Source organism: Aulonocara sp. 'chitande type north' Nkhata Bay, linkage group LG15, assembly GCF_057382095.1.
Source record: "Aulonocara sp. 'chitande type north' Nkhata Bay isolate Kocher_YH1m ecotype deep benthic linkage group LG15, A_spYH_male_GT1.1, whole genome shotgun sequence".
NCBI classification, from domain to species: domain Eukaryota; kingdom Metazoa; phylum Chordata; class Actinopteri; order Cichliformes; family Cichlidae; genus Aulonocara; species Aulonocara sp. 'chitande type north' Nkhata Bay.
Window position 1 is genome coordinate 14,023,939 of NC_141358.1, and position 21,320 is coordinate 14,045,258.

General features: G+C 39.5%; 1 protein-coding gene across 1 annotated transcript; it reads left to right on the plus strand.

The window, feature by feature from the left end:
* The first annotated feature begins 2,059 nt into the window (after positions 1–2,059).
* lin28b (lin-28 homolog B (C. elegans)) lies at positions 2,060–18,395 on the plus strand. The gene is made up of 4 exons (XM_086264367.1): positions 2,060–2,273; positions 3,038–3,231; positions 13,331–13,518; positions 17,525–18,395. Exons 1-4 carry the CDS (start codon positions 2,264–2,266, stop codon positions 17,835–17,837), a joined length of 705 nt encoding a protein of 234 aa, XP_086120493.1. The 5' UTR covers positions 2,060–2,263; the 3' UTR covers positions 17,838–18,395.
* Positions 18,396–21,320: the final 2,925 nt, after the last annotated feature.

The following is a 21,320-nucleotide window of genomic DNA, read 5'->3' on the forward strand; positions in this document are numbered from 1 at the left end:
TTGAGCGTCGGTGGGTGGAGACAGGCTTGTTGTTGTTTCATTCCTCCAACGTGTTTTTCCTCTTTCCTCATACTCGCGAATAACCCCTCGAGAAACGTCCCACCAAGGCAGAAGTGAGATAAGATGGAAAGTTTCTCATTGGGCTTGTTCTTGTTGTTGATCTGCTCCGTGGGCTATTCTTCTCTTAAGTGATCTATGCTGTTGGACGTAAACCATGTCCAGAATAGGAAGTAAGACGTGTAGTGGAATTTAAATGTGCTCAAACTTGATTTAATCCAGCTTTTGTGTTTGTTTTGTGGTTTTAAACATACTGTGTTTTAACAGTACCATTTTAAAAAAGCATATTGAATTGATACAAGCCACCTGTGTTAAAGTTCTCTTTAAGGAAGCTTAGTAATGCCACAAAAATCTCTTTAAGTTTGAATAAAAGTGGAACTTTAAGACTCAAACTAAGTTATTTTGTAAGAAGAAGAAGGAAAAACAAGACTTAACAATTTCAGCTCCAAACTTTACTGACAGCTTCATAGTATTTCTAAAAGCATTTCTAACCCCCCCCCCCCCCCCCCCAAAAAAAAAATAAACAAAAAACAAAACAAAAAGAAATGACCCTCCCCCGCTCAAAAAGAAAAAGAAACAGACAGAACTAATCTTGGTAAGGAACGTATCCTCATGACAAACGAGGCTCAAGACTTACAAATATCTGCTTTGCTTTCTGTCAGTTTTCCAGTCACATTCCAAAGCTGTGAGTTCAGCTCTCCTCTGGTGCCCACTATGATACTGGGAGGTAACTGGTTGTGAGTTAGGAGCATGAGCACAAACACATGTCCATGCATGAAAGTGGGAAATGATCATTTGCACTGTTTTGTAAAATTCACAAGTTCTAGTTTCCAGCAAAACAGGTTTAGGTTTCTTAGCATAGCTGGATGTTATTTCTGTTAAAGCCACAGCTGCATTTCACCCTTTTGAATATACACTGGTGTGAAAGTCTGAAGTGAGCTGTGCAATGCAAACAAAGGCTGTAATAAGCTTACGTATTTTAATGGTGCTGTGTTTACTTTGTATAAAATGTAGAAAAGTTAACCCTGTCTTGAAAATCTTTTAGAGTTTGGCTTTGGTAATAGTAGGGTCTGGAGAAGAGATTCAAACAAGCAAACAGTAATAGAAATCGACAAAAAACAAGCAGTAAAATAAAATAAATTAAGAAACATTTTTTTGATGAATTTTCTTTGTTAAGTGATGCTTTATGTGTGAATTTTCACCCATTTAACACTATTTTTGTCACCCCGTGGAGGTCTAAACAAACCAACAGTAGACTAACATATTTTAAACATGTACGATTTTCTTTGAATTTACTTAATTTTTATGAGTCAAAATACTCAAAGTAAAAAAACAAACAAAAGCCACACAGGACACACTGCTGTACTTCCACGTGATGATGGGAAGATCTATGAAAACAAGCCTGCAAATCTGTAGGTTAATCAGCTACACCCATTAGGGGCCTAACTTCATCATTTGCTTTTGATTGTAATTGGTTGATTCATTATTTCCTTGTTTTTTTGTGTGTTTTTGCTGTTGTCATGGCCACCCTATTATTCCGCAGAGTTCATTAAAATGTAATTTAATCCCATCCAATCATCTAATCTAATCTCAGTGCATAATAGCCTTATGTAGCTACACCAACCCCTTTTGATACAGGACCTCAACAAAACACATTGCAAGCAGTGCACTGCAGCGCATAGCATATCATATAGCACACGTTACAGCTTGCAGCTTCCCACAGTGGACGTGGGTTGTTTTATGATCTACACAACTATTGGGCGCGTGCTGTTGATGGTTCCGAGTCCAGTTTCCCCCCCACAACACACACCCATTTTCCTCTTTGAATCTTGGGACAGAAATGAGAAGCAAGAAAGCATGTAATTGACAAAGTCACGTGTTCTCACTACGGGAACGGGCACAGCCAGCTCGAGAGCGAATGAGAGCGAAGACGAGAGCGAGAGAGGGAGTGAGAGAGGCAGCGACCGAGAGAGAGAGAGAGGGGTAGAGCAGTAGGCTACAGAGGTGGTGTGAGTGAGGAAGGGATTGAAGGGAAGAGAGAAAGACATGACAAAAATATCAAAAGGCAGAAAGCACGCCGTACCATGCGAGCTAAACTGGTGACCGATGGGATCGAGGATGTCGGATTAATGGTGACTACCGCAGCCCGTTTTCGCAGAGGAAGCTTCTCTATTGCAACTTGGGCGCAGAGGGTCCGCGGGGAAACATGGCCGAAGGTTATTCTGCAATTATTTTCTATTTTCTGCTCTTAGTTTTTTTGTTGTTGTTATATATATATATACATATATTTGCTCCACGTGAGCTCGCGCGAGAAGGGAGAAGGAGGCAAGGTGCAGCGTGATTATTGTTCCAAACCTAAAAAAATAAAATAAAATAAAAAATAAAGCCTGAACCGCCACACTGCCGAGCACCACATCTAACCACGTCTGGTAGCATTAAGATAGATCCACTGTTAGAGCGTATATGCTTTTCAAGCCAGTAGTAAAGCTCGAGGAACCATGTGTACACCTGCCCTTTTTCCCTTATAGCATGCAACTCCACATCAGGAGCGGGCTGTAGATGCACGAGGAAAACCCTCCACAAGTTACACCACTGAGCATGCCTGTGCACGAATCAGAGGCATTCATCTGTCATGGAGTAACAACTTTTTTCCCCCTTTTTTTGGTTGAGGGAATGTCTGGTTGACGCACATCGGTTCACAGCACCACGCGTCCCTCTTCGCTTATGTGACATGTGAAAAATAGTATAGGAAATTTCTACCGGCCCTGAACTTCGCATAGCCTGTACTTGAAGTGGAGGGGATTCCCCCCACGCTTCTTGGAGAAGTTTTCTTTATTTCTTTTCTTTTTTTTTACGCAACAAAGCTCATTAAACTTATATAAACGTGTATGCACGCAGGGCGGTGAGTGTTGAGCGGCGTGTCTGCGAGCACAAACAAAATGTTCTAACTCGCCTCTTGTACTGCCCGCTCGTTCTACAGGAGGGTCGGGTAAAGGTGGCGGAGAAGACCCCGCCAAGTCCGCCGAGCAGGAGGAGGACCGCACTCGACCTCAGGTCCTGTCGGGATCGGGCTTCTGCAAATGGTTCAACGTCCGGATGGGATTTGGATTTATCTCAATGACCAACAGCGAAGGGAGCCCCGTTGACCCCCCTCTGGATGTTTTCGTCCACCAAGTAAGTTGATGAAAACGTACACACAAGCACCGAGGAATACGCGTTTGCGTCGTGGTGATGTGGTGGGCATGGCCTCATCCGGATTTTCCTTTCTTTAAAAAAAAAAAAAAAAGAAGCGTGGAAAAGCGACGAATGATTGAATACTTTTTATTTCCTCTGCCAAAAAAATGCTACTGTTACCTCAGATCCCATCTTGCTGTCCTCGGGCCCCTTTTTAATTCTTCTTCACAGCGATAGTTACACTGTATCATCCGGATGTTTCGCCTTGCCCGACACGTTACTGTGTAACAACATGCTGTCCACATGCTTAAGGGACAGGAAAAACCAAACCAAAACAAACAAACGACACACACACACACACACACACACACACACACACACACACACACACACACACACACACACACACACACACACACACACACACACACACACACACACAAGTTTTCCTCTGAGGCACACGTTTAGCTCTCCCTTTGCTTCTCCCTGTGAAGGGAAAGGAAAGAAATGTCGTATGGATATGACACGGTTAGTTTCACACTTGGCCCTGTAATGGACAGCAGAGCTTGCTTGATATCCAGCCAGCTAACATGTCGGAGAGCGTGTTTTTTTTTTTAACTCACTGCTGGGCTCTGTTCTGGGAAGGTGGATTTTGCTCAGTGCTGTTGTTTGCTTGATGTACTTGAACCGTATGTGCAGTTTATAGAAACATCCTTTTACTTTCATACCGAATGGTGACGTGAAGCAAGCCTGTGTGTCCCCCTCCCACTCCCTCCGCGTGTACTGCTGATTTATTGTGCATGGAGTTCATTTCAGAGGCCTTGTTTTTGACTGCTACAGAAAACAAAGAGCAGTGAAGTCCTCCCTTGTTTTAGCTCCCCTTTCCCTCCGTTAAATCGCCCTTTTTTACGGTCCTATAAAGTGCCTTTAAAATTCTCGAGGAACGACAGACGACGAAGAGAGGCATTTTTGTTGCCATTTCATTTGACACACTCTCTCACTTCATTGTAGAAAAGATGACTCCACTGATTACTATAAGGCAAATTAGTAGCACTGGGAAATATGGATTATAGTTGCATAAAGGGATTAGTTTATTTAGGTAAAAAATAAATATATATATAATGTAACTCAAACACTTACAGTATGTTTTTTTCAAGCTGCATGCCAGACTAAAAATAGAAAGTGGGACCACAGTTTCACATGGTTTGCTATCCAATGTCTTTTTGAATGGCATTTGAGTGTGTTCTGCACCAGCAGGGTAGTTTCCACCTCTCTGAGCTATGCTGCATTCAGCTCAGTTTTTATGGAAAAATAAATAAATAAATACAAATAAAAAAAAAATAGATATATGTACATTTCAAATTGTCCACAGTATTTGATTGACCAAATGTGTTCACTGCCATTGAATTCTGACAGCGGTAAAGCTGGTTGTTTAGTGCATTTAGTTTGGCTATAAACGTGATAATCGAGAGTTATAAAAATATCTGGATTAAAATCCTGGAGTAAAAACATTCAGTGACTAACAACAATATGTTGAGCTTTGCTTCATGCGCATCTTCATATGCACGTAATAATATAGCCTGACATGTATTTCTACATTTTTTGGTTAACATTTACATGTATGTGGATGTTTTCATGCGCTCTTACTGCGCCTGCATGAAACAAGCCCAAGCTCGGGAAAGTGGATGACTACAGCACTATGTTATCAGATTCTGATTGATACGTTCACATTGTGGCTTCATCAACTGAAAGCACTGCATCTGTCCATACACTCCAGACTCCTGTCTTCCCTGCTGCTCAGAGATGTTTTAGGAGTGGATCAGGCCATCAAGGGTGAATAAAGGTGTGCTCTGGGAAACAGTCTTAAGAGCTGAGCAGGAGTCTAACAAAACACTGTGTGTCTCAGTAGTTTGTAGCCTATAAGGCAGAAAAGGCTTGTGCGGTATACTGTTGCTTTACATAGGAAAAATATTTAGATCCACAATGCAAGAAAGGCTCATTAGGTACTGTGATGATGGCGGTGTATAGATGAAAATGTTTGCAGAGCTGCTCTGTTTCATTCATTCGTTTTTTCATATTTTGGGAGGATGGTGGGGACCAAATTGTTCCTAATATAGCTTTTTGTTAAATTATAGCATTCAGTGAATCATATGTTTACACTCGATCATTTGTGTCCCAGTGTTTCTGGCAGCTGTACGCGCTCACAGTGACACGACTGTCATTTAGCACAAAGGGGAAGACATCGTGCACTCATAAACACGCTGTCATAATAAATGCAAACAACCCCGTGATTTCTTTGGAAGGATTCACACTCGTGCATTCGTATTAAATCGGTCACTCATTCTCTCTGATTGTTCCACCCTCTCTGTCTCTCTGCTAGCAGCCTGGAGCTATTTGAATATATTGATGTTATTTCCAGGTTTAAAAGAAATGTTCAGATTTGGAAATATTGAATACAGATCTGGCCTGTTATATCTTAAGTAGAAAATTATTTAAAAGTCTTAAAGCCATAATAATTGTTTTAGGATGCATTTTGTCATTTTTAATCAGTGGCAAGCTCACAATCAAACCAACTTAAAACAAAGGTTATGAATTATTTTACACGTTTGTGGTAAAAGGGTCGTTGTTGAAATAAAACTATCAGAAAGGATGCCGATTTATTCTTGCACAACATTGACCCTATCCGCATGATAAAAGCTGAGGTAAGAAAGATAGGGAGGGGAAGAGGGAGCATGAGGACAGGAGGAAGGGGGGAAGAGAGGAGGAGTTTCCTTAAGAGAGGGAAAGAGGAGGGATGTGGGAAAAAAAAAAGTGTGGGTGAGGGGTGGGGGTGCTGGGCTGGGGACGGCGGTAGTCCAAGAGGAAAACATGAGTGAGAGGTTGGAAAAAGACGAGCGAGTGGTGGAGCGGGAGGTAAAGGAGGGAGGGTGTGCGCTTGTGTGTGTGTGTGTGTGAAAGAGAGAGTTAGTGTGAGCCCCCCCACCCCCCAGAGCACGAGGCCTCTTCCTGGGAGGCCTCTTCATCACGGCTCCTATCTGATCGCTTCCTTTCGGAAGGTGTGAGAGAGTAATTAAGCATCTTCACTCTCTCCTTAGTGATTCCACTATTACATTATCTCTGTGTGTCAACCACTTCTCTACCTGGGCTGAGTGTTTTTTACTATGTGTGTGTGTGTGTCTGTGTGTGTGTTGGGGGGGGGGGGGGGGGGGGGGTCTCTCCTTGGGCATTCTTTAAAAAGAGGAATTTCTTAAAGACAAAAAGGCAAGAGGGTAGGCGAGGGGTTTAGTGGGTTGGGGGTGCTGCCTGCCCTTTGTCGGTAATCAGTTTGAAATGTTGAACAGTTTGCTGTTGCTATTCTCCTGAAACCCCATGAGTTTATGAATCCCTTACGAATGTGTGTGTGTGAGTGTGTGTGTGAGCACTTCTTACTTTCTGCTTTCAGCCACCAGGTTGTCGATGCCTACGTGTGATCCGTTGAAAAATGTTCTAGGTTTTTGATCATGCATGTGCGCACTCGAGAGAGAGAGAGAGAGTGTGTGTGTTTTGTGTAGTGAGGTTAAAGTGGGCCCCTAGTGAGATTAACCTCTGGTCCGTGTCACCGTTTGGCATGCAGGCCCCACCCATCTCTGCCTGCAGATAGCCAGTATCAGGCTTTGTGTCTCCTGCAGCCACACCACTCCACTCACCCACACCACCGCCACCCTTCCCGTCTTCACATCAAATAAAGCAAAAGAAGAAGAAAGACAAGTCATGTGACTTCCTTTTGAGGAGCTGGGCGCATATAGCGGATGTTTGATTGGTAATTGGAAGGGTGATGGAGTAGACACAGAAGGGCTACAATAAAAAAAGAGCAGCAGTTCCGCTGGTCATGTCAGTATGAGCTGATTAAGGATTTAAGCATTTAATTAATCTATTTTTTTTTTAATTACCAGGAATGAAAAATTCCAGGAGGCTCTTTCTAGTTCTTTCTTTAATATTTAATGTTCTTGGCTGCTCAGTTCTTCTATGCAATGCTTGATAGATTTTAAGGGCTACAGTCTGCAATTTGTTTTTATTTATTAGCACTTTGTTTCTCCATTGATCATTTTGTCCTAAAAAATGACAAAGAAAAGCATCAAAAAGGAAAAAAATAATAATCATCAAAGACCTAATTAATTAATAAAACAACTGTTACATTTCCGAAGGATAGAGAAAAGTTAGATTTAGACACAACATGTGTAAACAGACGTTTAAAAGCTTTTCTTTTGGAGAGATTTGCCTGAAACGGTTTTAATTTGCGATAATCTATAGTCAAATTTCTATTAAAAATTGCTAGAGAGACAGATGAAAGCAATTTATATGTAAAAACACAGTTGTTGCAAAGGCTCAAATAAAAAAATAAAGATAAAGATTAGAGCTATTATAGTAAATAAAATGTATAAAATCCCTCAATTAAACATCTGACTACATTTATCTCATGTTCATCTCTTTGTATTCATGTTAGAATTCATCAGATCCGAGCTAATAACCAGCACTCATTTTTGTGTCATGTTTGTCACGCATTACATCATCATCTGTCTACTTTGTTAGATTGGGCGAGTTCAGTGCCAAGGCATACAAAGAAAAAAAAAAAGACAGCTGCTGTTTTTTGCCTCTGTAAATGGATTCAACTGTAAAACCAATTAAATAATGATTGCAACTCAAATTGTATGCACTACCAATGTACACGTGTAAGGTTTGAAAGGTTTGCATTGATCCATCATTTTTCCTAAAAGAAAACGTGAAAAATTCAAACCTTTTAAAAATGATTTCTGTCATTTTAAATTTATGATATATTCCATCATTTGTTCTTTTGTGAAAGTGACACCTCTTTAAATGGCTGGCAGTGAATCTTTGCAGTGACACTGGACTGTTTCTGTTTTGAATAGGTGCAGTTATTAGCAGGCTGTGTGCTTTATCACCAGTCACCTCAGTGAGGTTCATTTCCCCCTCTCATGCTGATAAATGTACCAGGATGATCTAGTGCTTCCTTCCCCAGATCAAATATTTGGCCCAGTCATAATCGGGGGTGTTGGATGTTGTTAATTTGAAGCAGGGGAAACATGAAGGCTTTTAACTGTTTGATGGGGGCTGGGCGAGGTTCAAAGGTCAGAGCCACTAATGACAATGTGTTGAGGAGGGCTGCGGTGTCACCGACATAAGAGCGGCTCTGTTGGTGGTTTTCACTGGCATGTTTGTGTGTGTGTGTGTGTGTGTTTCCTCTCCCTTTCTTCTTTGGTTTATATATATCCTGTTGGGTTATGTCCATCTGAGCTGATCTAGCCCAGCTTTATCCACTTAGCATTTCCTGTGTATTAAAAGCTACTCAGTGACACCAAGCCACATGTTGACCACCATCTCCCTCTACTCACTCACCTCTGCACATTCCCGTTCCTCTTAGAAACGAGCACAATACCCTTCTCCACCTCTGATTTAAGGCATCCCATAATTAGCCATTCCATAGCTGGTGGTCGCCTCGGAGAGAGGCTGGTGGAGGATGGTGGCTCTCCTCTCTCTTGCTTCCCCATCCCCTCACATTACAGCTTCCTGTATTGATTGCTGGGTCTGGTGATGACGAGGGCCGGCTGATGAAAAGGAGGGCTATTTCTATCTAGGATGTCAGTGTCGATATTGATCTCTGGCTCTTTCCTACACACACACACACACACACACACACACACACACACACACACACACACACACACACACACACATATATATATATATGTACGGTAACGTGCATGAAGACCTAAAGATATTTATTACACATAAGGAAGCTTGCAAGCATAATCAAGCCCTTTTAGAGTATCTTTCGATCTTTTTGTTGGATAGGTTTCTTCCGTTTAAGGCATGGTGCTGGCTGCTGGTGACCCTTAAGTTTAAGCACAGAGTGGTGGTGTGGTCTTCCCAGCAGGCTGGGGGTGGTGCTACGATGGTTATACCACTGACCTCAGGATTTCTCCTGCTGACCTGTGGGGTTCCTGATCAAATGGTGGTTTTGTTCCTGGCCTCCCCCAATTCCAGCCACTGATGAGGAGTTGCTCCTCCATTGGAGCTGAACAGAATGCGGTGGAGGTAGTTCCATGAACCCCCACCCCCCACCCTTGTCCTCCTCTTCCTCCAGATTCCCACCCATATCCACCTCCCTGTGCTAAGCCACTCCCCCATTTTGTGTTAGAGTCTCTCTTGCTCTCCTTCTCTCTTTTTCGTTCTGCTTGGCATTCTTTCATTCCCTCACCTTAGCCGTGCCCTCTCCTGACCTCTTTGCGTAAACTGAAACGGGTCAGGACACCCGCCAGGTCACTTGAGAGGAGGGGACTCAGGTTGCAGGTTCTGATTTGCGAAGTTTTCGCACACACACACACACACACGCTTACACATGCATAGAGCAGCTCGGAGGCACACATGTATATACAGATCCATATGCTGCAGTTTATTACGTAATTGCAGAGACTGAGCTGTTGCGAGTGAACGCGTCAGAACGTATCTGACACAAACATGATGCCATAAACTATATGGAGGAGATTTTAGTGTGTGTGTGTCTATGTGTGTTTTCCTGCATTTCTACAGAACAAAAGGGGATGTGTGGTTTCCTCACTGGTGCATTGTGGGAATTGAGTGAGTTGGAGAGGGGGGGGTAGAGTGCTGAGACAAACCACTCAACTTTGACCTGGAGAGACAAGCTGCTTCTGGACTGAAGACAGGAGAGGAAGAGGAAGGGCTCGTGTGCCATAGTCTAGAGACCAGCTGATGTTTATTTATCATTATTCTGAATATATTGTGTTTCATGGGGGATGGGCACAACCTTTTGTTGTCTTTTTACTGATATCTGCTGAACAAATGCCTTTTAGCCATTCAGATGGTCTAATGATGGCAATTATAAAATCAATTGGTGTTTCCATTTGAATGGCCAGGATATAGCTCGGCTGTAGCTTCTCATTTGGTTGATTATTTTGCTGGTATGAGCAGAGAACTTTGATAAAAGAATAGGTTAATGAATATGGAATCTTAACATTATTACTATTATTATTTTGTAACATAATGTTCTGAGATTGATCATGATGCTGCTTGCTTAGTTTGTGACTCTCCTCACCGTCCCTTCTGTGTTATTCCCTTTTTTGCATCTGTGGTGCATAATCTTTCCTCTTGCTCATTTCCATTCCCTGATTCTCATCTATTCCTCAAAGCCAAATCCAATAGCTGAATGCCCAAAATGGATGAGTCTTCCATCACAAATCGACTAGAAGCAGAGTGGCCTTGGCTGTAAGTCTCACTTACTGCAGTGGGGGAATCAAGCAGGACATCAGAGGAAGAATGAATGAGTGAATTTTGGACATTTTGCTTTTAATGCTAAAAAAGGCGATTTTCTCTTTCGAATAAATTGTTGAAATGTTCAAATGTGGGGAAAAAAAGAAAGAATTGTTTAAAAAAGGTTAAATATGAAGTCACAACTCTTCCGTGTATATATCTATATTTTCTGAGGACTAAACTGAAAACCTATTTATTGTTTTATTATATAAAAAAAGTAAAGAAAAAAATTGTGTATTATTACTCATTGTGAGAGAGGCCTTTGGAATCCAGATTAATAGCTATTTGGTAAAAGTTTATGTTTCATATGTACTAATTTGTGTTTAATATATATGAAAAAAATCAAAATCCAAAAATCTCTAATGAAAAAAAAAGATTAAAACGCAGGGAAATAACATAATTATATATCAGCATTGTTCAAGTTTAAGAAATTTGATGGCTTTCTAAAACTTTTTTTGTACTGAACTATAAGTTGTAAAAATACCAATTCTAAAAAAAACCCTAAAAACAAAAACAAAACAACAACTAATAACCTTTATTATTTGAAACTGAAGTTACTTTTTTTTCATGATGTCAAAGTTTGTCTTTGATATCATTCTTTTAAGGAATAAAGTTCAAGTAAAGGGAGGTAAAGATAAGAAAAGGGAAAATATAAAAAAAATGCAACTTACTTAAATTGTCTAAATTATATATATATAATTTTTTAAAAATGCACAAAAATTACTTTAAAAACAGAAAGAAACGAACATAAACTGATTTATTTAATGTAGAGTGGATATTTTATTTTTTCTTATCTATTTGAAAGTTTTTCTTTAATCCTAAGAAAGTCTTGGCGTGACCCTCATTTACCGAGTGCTGTGATATGTGAGTGCCTTTAGAATACATTTTATTAAGCATTTTTAAAATGATTTTTTGAATAACTGGGTGTTGTAATAACGACAGTTTGTGTTACCTGAATTTTTAAAGGCGACCTAACAGATCCCAAGAAAATGTATTTGATTGCATATTCTTACATTGAGATATTCTTTGTGTTTGCGGTAGGTTTTGAAGTTTTTTCCGCTGTGTGAAACAAGGTTAAATGTTTTCCTTTTTTTCATACTTGTTTTCCTGAAGGAAACAGAGACATATTAAATGTATTTCGTTTCACTTCCATTTAATCCACGTGGTATCCCAGTGGTCATTTATTGTACAGTGGTTTTCACATGGACAATTATCCGAGTGCAGTGAGTTCAAACACTATTCTTAGTTTGTAATTAATTCCCACATCCTCTGTACGTCTTTCCTCTCTCTTAGGTTTTCATCTCTATCTACAAACCACCTATAGAGTGCCTTCAGCTTCCTGTAACCTCAGTCGCTGCAGAAAAATGCTGCTGTGCACAATTTCTCTCCTTCTTCTATAGTTTCACATCTATATCATCTGATCATTTGTGCCTTTCTCTTCCTTTGTCTCCTACATATCTGACTCTACAGCATGCACTGCTTTTACAGATAGCCTGTGTGTTATTTATAGGTCTTGATGTATAGTAGGTAGTAGGTTTGCTCTGCACACTGCATGCCCATGTGGGCGTGTGTTTACCTATAAGAGCCGCAGGGCTTGCTGCGATTCATGAAGGTCACGGATTCTGTGCCTATCAGCCGTCCGCGCTGTGCGATCAACAAGACATAAATCATTGTCCAGTGGTTATGTAGTAACTAAATCAATATTTCCGATCATGTAGATAAGATGGATGGTGGATGCTTTAAGAAAAAAAAAAAGATTGTATAGGTGTAACATTCTTGTCTTTTAAGCCTGCAGAAAAGGAAGTGGTGTCTCTGCGAAAAGTAGATAAAGAGAGTAAACCAAGGACATATCATGTGAGATAAGTCGCTCTGTGGAGCAACCTTCACGGCAGTTGGTACAAACCACATATAGTCAATCCACCATGTTTGAAGTAATGTATTTGCCTCTCGATGTTCATTGTCTGCTAATACTTGTTGTGTTCGCTGCATGTGGCAGTGTGTAAAAGCCCACCTCGTGGACTTGCCCGTGTTAATAAAGTAAATGTTGATTCTTGAGCTATGTGGAAATAAAAGGAGTTGATTGGGGAACTTTTTGTGTGCAGACGTAATAATATATCTGGCAACTGCTCAATGTGTAGATTTAACCTAATGGGTGTGGGCTTGCGTAACATTAATGCTTTATCTTATGCAGACAGAAAGAGGAACTAATCCATTTTCACTGAAAGATTGCATTTTCTGCCTAAGAAGGGGGCTGTCTTTATGTCTAGCTGCATACTGAAGGCTATTAAAGTGTAATAGCCTTTGTCAGTTTCCATGAATCATCTGGGGTTAAAAAAATATTCAATATAACCAACAAAGGTAAAACGCACCCTGATGCTGCTGTATAAAAAGCCTTTAAAGCTAACATAATAGAGATCTTTCAGTTGCCTTTAACGAGCTACCTTATTCAGTGACGTGGTTTACTATTATAAAAGAATCAGATTTACATTTTCCTGGAACAGTTTTGCTCTTACAAAATCTAACGTCCTATAAATTAACCTTTAAAGATTTATGTTTGTATAGGCTTGCAATTATAATATTTTAACCTAAGGGAAACAAATGCTTTGACATTAAATTTAAAGCAATTTCAACAAACATGAGCCCTAACGTGTCAGATACTCTCGCTTATAACACACAGGGCGTTATCCTACCTACACACTCTTGTGTCTTGCATTTGGCAATAAGCATCTGCCTCTTTTAAAGGGATAATTGCCCTTTTTTATTCTTCCAACAGAGCAAACTAGTGATGGAGGGCTTCCGCAGCTTAAAGGAGGGTGAGCAGGTGGAGTTCACATATAAGAAGTCCTCTAAGGGCCTAGAGTCCCTGCGGGTGACCGGACCTGGTGGGGGACCCTGTGCAGGCAGTGAGAGGAGACCCAAAGGGAAGGTCCCATTGCAGAAACGCAAACCAAAGGGAGACCGGTAGGTTTTTATTCATTTTTGAAACAAAAAAAAATGTATGTGTATGTTTTGCGTCTGCATGAATGTAATCACACGTATGCGTGGTTTTCCTGAAAATGTGAAATACGTGAATGCGTATAGGTGCCTGTGGTTAGCTTTGAGAAAGCAAGACTACGCTGTAGCAATAGGAAACATATTCTATACGTACAGCTACCCGCAGTGAGTGGCTTCTGAGTGGGCTGAGATTATAGATTAAATCTATTCAATCCGCCTCGGTACATGCCTGTTGCTATGGTTATTGTGCACCATAATAAGGAATTGAATAGGGCACTTCGCTTGCCATTGCCGCTATTTTAAATCAATTTGCCAGCTTTTACATTAGAGACTATATTAGCATGGGGGTAGATTGGACCTATATGCATCTCAATGCAGCGGTAGCCAAATCAATTGTTTTGTCCTCAGTTGAATCCTGAAGGGAGCTTTGCTGAAATCTGCAGTGGGAGCCATAGGGAGTGCCTTGAAAACGCTAAGCAGAGTCCTCCTGTCCTCCTACTGAAAGAAAGTGCCCTCATTTGATGTGCGGCAAATCCTGCCAGGTAGAGTCTAAGTACTGTATCTGTTGTGGGAAGGTATCACATGATTTCAAGGCTACATTTACATGAGAAAGTGTAGCGCTGGCACCCTTTATGTTGCTGCATCACTGTTGCTTCAGTGCTCCAATGCAGCACTATTGTGTTTTTTTTTTTTTTTTTAATAATTTTTTTTTTTAATAGTGGTAAAGAAAAGCATTTGTTAGAAAGGAAGAAACTGTATCTGACAGAGAAGGCTCCCTGATTGGTTTACACAGCTGAATAATTCAGCTTATTTTGGATAATTGATCCAGTGTTAGGTCAAGTGTCTGTCTTCTGCTAATGTGGTAGCAAGGTGGTTTTGGATTTAGTGATGGCAGGTAGATGTGTGTTTCTGTCTTTGTGAATGCTGGTCAGTGGGAGCAGCTACTGGTGGGTTACGCTGCGGGTTATTCTGCTATGCAACGGATCATTTCTTTCTTTTCTCTAGAGCTGCTCAGATCACGTTGTGTAAAACTGTTCAGTTTAAAAATTGAGTAAACAATTCATCGGTTGTGGAAATAGTGGCTAAAAACTTTAGTGATGACAGTGCTGATTTTTTATCAAACAGAAATTAGCAGAGAAGTCGATGTTTAACAGTAATTGTTGAGAAATGTTCATCAGCTGTTGCAGAATTTTCTTTAAACTAATTAAGCACTCATCTGTAACCATTTCCCTGAAAAAAAAAATTTCCATTAGCATTTAAAGCTCATTAGTCTTAATATGTGATAAAAACATTCTTCAATATTAAACTTAAAGGACATCCAAATATTTTGAGCTGTTTTGTCTTCATCCAGGTTTTTCCCAGTTTGATATGAAATTTAGTTTTTCAATGTTTTCTCTTTGTGTTGCACGCATTTGAATCAAATTAGCTGAGATTAAACTGTGCTTTCATTACACTAAATGAGTGCATGACCTGAGACATACAAGAAATCTGAATTACATGAGTGAATATTTTAAACTTTAAAACCTAAATTCTCCAATAAATTGATGGATTTTCATGCTACCTCGGGATTTGAACTATAATTAGTATATAAATATAATTATTTAATTGCACGAATTAATTTATCAGATCACTGTACTTGTATGAATCCAGGTTTTGAGGACACTTACTAATTACCTCTTAAAACCTACCTTTAAGTCTTTCTTAATTAATGTCACAGCTTTTAGTGAGGTAGCAGTCTTATCTGTAGTCTCTATTATATTCTTTATGGTTTATTTATTGTAGAAAAATAATACTTTTTCTTTACAAAGAACAATTAAACATTGCATTAAATTTTTCTTATTTAATTCAAACAGCCAGTTGTTATTTTATTGGATGCAAAGAACAGGTTAAGTAAAGATAATTTATCTGGTTCCATAGAAAAGGCCGTCATGGTTCAATTTCTTATTTAGTGGCCACAATTTGCAGTTGGGTCTACTTGTCAATTCTTATTTTGTTAATTGGCAATCAAATCAGATGCACCTTAAAATGTGTGCAGTAAGCAGTTATTTCATAATGATAAGTGGTTGAGTTTTGCACTGCTGCAGTAGAAATTTAACACAGACTGATGAATCCAGAATCATTTGTTCTAGACATCATTGCCCAAGAGATATTAAGCTTTTTACACCAGGACATTATTAAAAACCTGAACGGTGACTTGTACGTGACATAAAGCCTTAAAAAAAAGAAAAAAGAAAATATGACAAAAAATATTTATTATTTAATGCAGTGCAAAGAGAACTGATGGCATCATGATGGGCTAACATTTTGGTCTAATTTCTCTTCATGCTTTTATTGTTGCCATTTCATTGCTGGCATTCTTTTCAGAGCTAATAATATAATGCAGTTTGGCATGCCACAGCGGCCACACCAGACCAAAATCATATACAACACTCCCATCTAGTGGGGAATTTTAGTTGGAGCCGACATTTCTACTCCGTAGTGCCGATGATGGACAAGAGTGAAATAAAATCTTTATTCTTCTTTTTTTAAAAATTCTTCTTCTTCTTCTTATTGTTATTATTATTATAATTACCATGTTAGAAATGATAGTTATTAGTAGGGCCATATTTGTTGTAGTTTTGCCTTTTTAAATCAATCAAGTGTGCCGATTTTCAGCTTTAATTCAAAGGGTTCAAAAAAAGTTTGCATTAACTGCTTAAGAATTTCAGTATTTTAAAAATACTTCCATTTGTTATTTAAATTATTATATATAACACTGTATTAATTGTTTAAAAATAAAGCATTTTAATGTCCCGGTCAGATCTGTTGCTTCATTATTTCATGACCAATAAAGCAGACATATCTGAAGTTGGTTCCATGTGTTGAATTTGTATTTTTCACTGTGATTTTAAATGTGAGGCACAGAGAAATGTCAGTGCAAGTGAGGGACGCCAAATATTCTAAAAACAAATGAATGCACCGGGTAATTCAGCAACATCAAGAGATCGAAAAAACCAAAGGAGACAACTAATGTGCACAACGACAGAATTACTTTCATAGTGAAAGAAAACAACCTCACAACATCTAACACTCTGCCAAAGTCTACAATCAAGAGATGCCTTCATGAGGGTAATTACAGAGGCCAGATTAGACATTACAAGAAAACACCTTAACGAGCCTGCACAGCTCTAAAAAAAGATTCTTGAAAACAAGATTAGCTCGTGTCATAATGATCGAAAGAGAAACGTATGGAGAAAGGAGAGAACAGCTCATGATATGAAGCATACCATGATCCTTGCCAGACATGAAGGAAATATTATGGCATGAGCATGTACGGCTACCAACCACTAGTGTTTACTGATGATGTGACCACTGATAGAAGTAGCAGAATGAATTGTGACATGTACACAGCTATACTCTTTTGTTTAAAATTAGCCAAATGTTGGTAAACTGATTGGAGAGCGCTTCAAAGTGCAAATGGTTAACGCTCCATCGAATACTGCAAACCAAGACTTTCCCTATGCTAAGAAATGGCGTATTCTTCAGTGGCCAAGTCTCAACCTAACCTGATCTCAACCTAACTGAACATGCTTTTCACTTACTGAAAACAAAAGTGAATGCAGAAAGAGCCACGAACAAACCTAGCAGAGCATCTGAAGGGAAGACACACAGCCTTTGGTGATGTCATTGAGTTCTAGGCTTCAGGACTGCCATCTGCAAAGGATTGTCAAAAACAGTCCTTCTATTTAAAATTATTCTAGTTTCTCTAATTATCTTTGGGCCTTTGCAAATGGAAGGCTGTATCAACTGCTATAACTCCTATACAGTTGTGTCTTTGTCCAACAAATTATGGAACTAACTGTATTTTAGCCGCAAAGTGCTTGCAGATTCAAAACTACAAAGTCTGTTTTCTGTTTTAAGAAAAAGAAAAGGAAAAGCTAAAAACAAAGATCCTGTTCATGCTTTCTGTTCTTTTCTCCTCTGTCCCCTGCAGCTGTTATAACTGTGGAGGTCTGGATCACCATGCCAAGGAGTGTGGCCTGCCCCCCCAGCCAAAGAAATGCCACTACTGCCAGAGCATCACGCACATGGTGGCTCAGTGTCCCCACAAGGCGCTGGCGCCCGCCACAGGCTCTCAGGACCAACATGCGTCTACCTCGGCCTCTAGCCCAGGGACCGGGCCTTACCTCTCTCTCCCAGAGGAAGAGGAGCGCTCTGGCTCGTCTCCTCTGGAGGGCTCCTCCTCTTCCCCCGAGGAGCCCCATACACAACGTGGCTCTCGGACCCAGAGGTGGAGGAAATCCTGAAATAGTCCATAGGGGTGAATCTTTCACCGCTAGCCTCTGACACCTCATGTCTCCTCTCAATCAAGGTTACCTGAAGCTCCCCTCATCTACCTCACACCTGTGAAAAATGGGAGGTCTTTATTCCTTTACTTTTATTGTTTGTTTTTTTTTGTTGTTGTTTTTTTTTTTTTTACAATTTCTAACCAGCGCAGCTATGGCAACGATCAGTGGGGTACGTGATGGGCAAGAATGTGTGTGACTGACATGCAGTCATTTGGTGCAGCTATGGCAACCACGGCTGGAATGGTGACTGCAGGGGATCACTCTTGTTTCAGTCTCTGCAGCACGAGAGTGAGAAAAAAAACAAAAAACACTGTATAAGTCTAGTCTTGATGATTGTTTTTGCCTTTGTACCCTTGGACCTAAGTGTTGGCCATTATGAATGCTTTTTCTCTACACGACTATCTTGCAGATTTAAAGCCACAAAATATCCTGTAGGCCTAATCATTCTGAAAAATCATGATGCATCCTTTTAGCACACACAGTAGCTCATCTTAAGAAGGATTAGAAGAAGACCTCAAGACCCTCTAAGCGATAATCCAGACCCGCAGGACCGTTAGCTTGGCTTCTAAAGATCTTTAGGGAAACTTTATGGATCCCAGAGGGAATTTTTTTAAAAAGACAGCCAGCTGCTAGATCACACTCTATACTTCTTAAACACTCACATACCTCTTATATGATATAGACCGGACCAACTGATTGTCAGACGTCAAACATGTGCAAGACTGAGAGAAAGCGCGTGTCCTGTGCGTGTTACGCATGCTCGAACAGAAAGCAAAACTGTCAGACTGAAGCACCTCTTCCTCAGGTGTGAGTCAACACTATTAACCCTTATGTTTCCTATTATCATAGATAGACACAGTCTATGTAAGACATCATATAATCCATCTAGATCATAGTTTAGATTCAAAGTAATGAACCGATCATTAGATTTCCATTTTGGTTGCGGCATAATTAGTTGAAAATAACATCACAGTTTATAAATTATAGTATAAGTCATTTATATATATATATATATATATATATATATATATATATATATATAAAGTCACAAGATATAATTAAAATTCTATTAACTTTAAGTAATGCATTTATAAGGAATTAGCTCTGATCTATAGGTGTATATTGCATGAGATGCTTTGTTGGTGTGTGAAAACTCTCTCTCTATTTAACCATTTTCATTCATGACAAATCAAACTGACTTTAAAAAAAACCCCAAACTCCATATTTTCCCTTATTTGCTAAATCAGATACTCAGAAATCGCCTTTGATACAGCACAAAAGCTCACCGTTTTGTTACAGGTGTAGTACCAGACCATTATACTATCTTTGTATCTTATTTATTTAATACCTCACTAACTATCCTTCTTGAAAAATGAATGTCAAGCTGTTTGCTCTCCCAGCCGTGTTACAGTAAGATCGAACCACCTGTTCCTCTTCCATCTGTGCCTACCATTTGTTAGCCAGCACCAGCCAGGTTAATGCGCAGTCCTCTTTGGGATGAGGTGACATCACTGCTGCTGCTTCAAACTCACTGAAACAAAAAAAAAGGAGAGAGAGAGAGAGAGAGAGAGAGAGAGAGAGAGAGAGAGAGAGAGAGAGAGAGAGAGAGAATAAGAGTGCTGCTTTTGGTATAACTTGAATCCCAAGCATGGCTTTAGTGGCACTTATTTGTGACCTAACAACTCTTCTCTGACCATACTGAATGTGAAAAGAGCTTATCTGAAGTCGACTCCTCACACAATTCAAGTTGAGTCGCTTTGGAGTTGTATCTTAATGTTCTGACAAATCAAATAACTTTGTACGATTATATCAAACTAGCGTGTGTGTTTTTAAAAGCTCTAAGTAGACAAGCAACATTTTTTGGTATATTTCCATACCAAAGAGTGTGGCTTTATTTTGTTTTTGAAGGCATTTAATGTTAAGACTTGCTGAAGTGCTTGCTATCCTCGCTCTTTCAAATAAGAGGAACTTATTGCTGAAAGCGCATTAGAGCAGTTGTTGTTGTTGTTGTTATTTTATTTTTTTTATTTAATGTACAGTGTATTTGAATGTGTGCGTGCGTTAAAGATCAAATCTCAACAATGCAGCATGACAGAGATAAAAAAAGAAGAAGTGAATGACCAAACCACAGAAGGAGCACAGCCCATGCTCGAAACTCTATGGAAACATCTTTTTATATGATGTATTTTTACATTTTTACACACAATTTCTCTCAGGATGATGAACTGTTCTCAGGGAATTAACCAAAAAAGTGTATTTTATTCTTTTGGGAATCATCCACTGACTTTCTCAACAAACTCTGTTAAGCAATGACGAAGAAACATATGTAACCGATTGATGTACTATTAGCAACTACCTCTTGAGTTATACATAGCTGTGCATTTCTTTTTGTTTGTATATACATAATTTTATTTTATTTCTTTTTCTTTTTCTTTTTTGATGACCTCAACTTTAGATCTCTGTTATACTGAGGTGTTGTGCAAGACGTTCCCTAATGTTGCCACAGACTTCCTGGTCTTCCTTCCCAGTTTTAATGAGTTTTTCTTTTACCGCAAAAGTTTTTTTTTTGTTTACAGCAAAAGGCTACCTCATAAACGCTGTTCCTCCACAAACTCCTTACCTCCTCCCAAGTCCTCTACCTCCTCCATGCAGTTTTTTTTTCTTAGTTAAAATGCCACTTGTCGCACTAGAGTCACACAGCATTTTCGGCAAATCAGCCCTAGCGGCACATCACTTGTGACTCCAAATATATTATCCTACAATCAAAGCCCTTTTCTTGACGCCTTTACACATGTCGTCAGATTGGGCATTTTGTCTCACGCATCCAGGGTGAAGTTTTTCTGCCAGATCTGTGTGCAAACAGCCAGAGAGTTTACCTCAGTTTGTTGGACTGGCTATAGAGGTGTTTAATAGCAAAATATATTTCACTGTCTCTGTAAAAACCCCATCAACTGTTGTTTTTTTGTTTGGTTGTATTTCGTCATAACCATTTTGGAAACCACTTGATGATTGTTTTAAGAAGGAAAAGGATTGTACTCAAAGAAAGGAGTGCCTAGTTTTCTTTTTGTGTACGTTTGACCTAAAACCAAATACCGGTAGATAACATCTTATTTTGGGGCTTCATAGCAGTGAGGTCATGGCTTTGGTTAGCCATTTTTACAGCCCAATCAGAAGTTGTGTGTTATCATGTCCTTTTTGCAAATTGCTTTTGTGGTATAGAGCGGTGGGTAACAGTTAAGATAAAAATTTGTAGATTTTTTTTTTTGGTAATGGTGAAATTTCATTAATGACAAGGAAAAAATGTTTGTTTTCTATACCTAACCCTTGAGGGTTTAAGACTGATGTTTCAAATAACTGCAGTATTATAGTTCATACTCATCTGAGGGAATCACTATGTTGCAGTGGGCCTACATAGTTATTATCAAAATGCATAACCCTGGA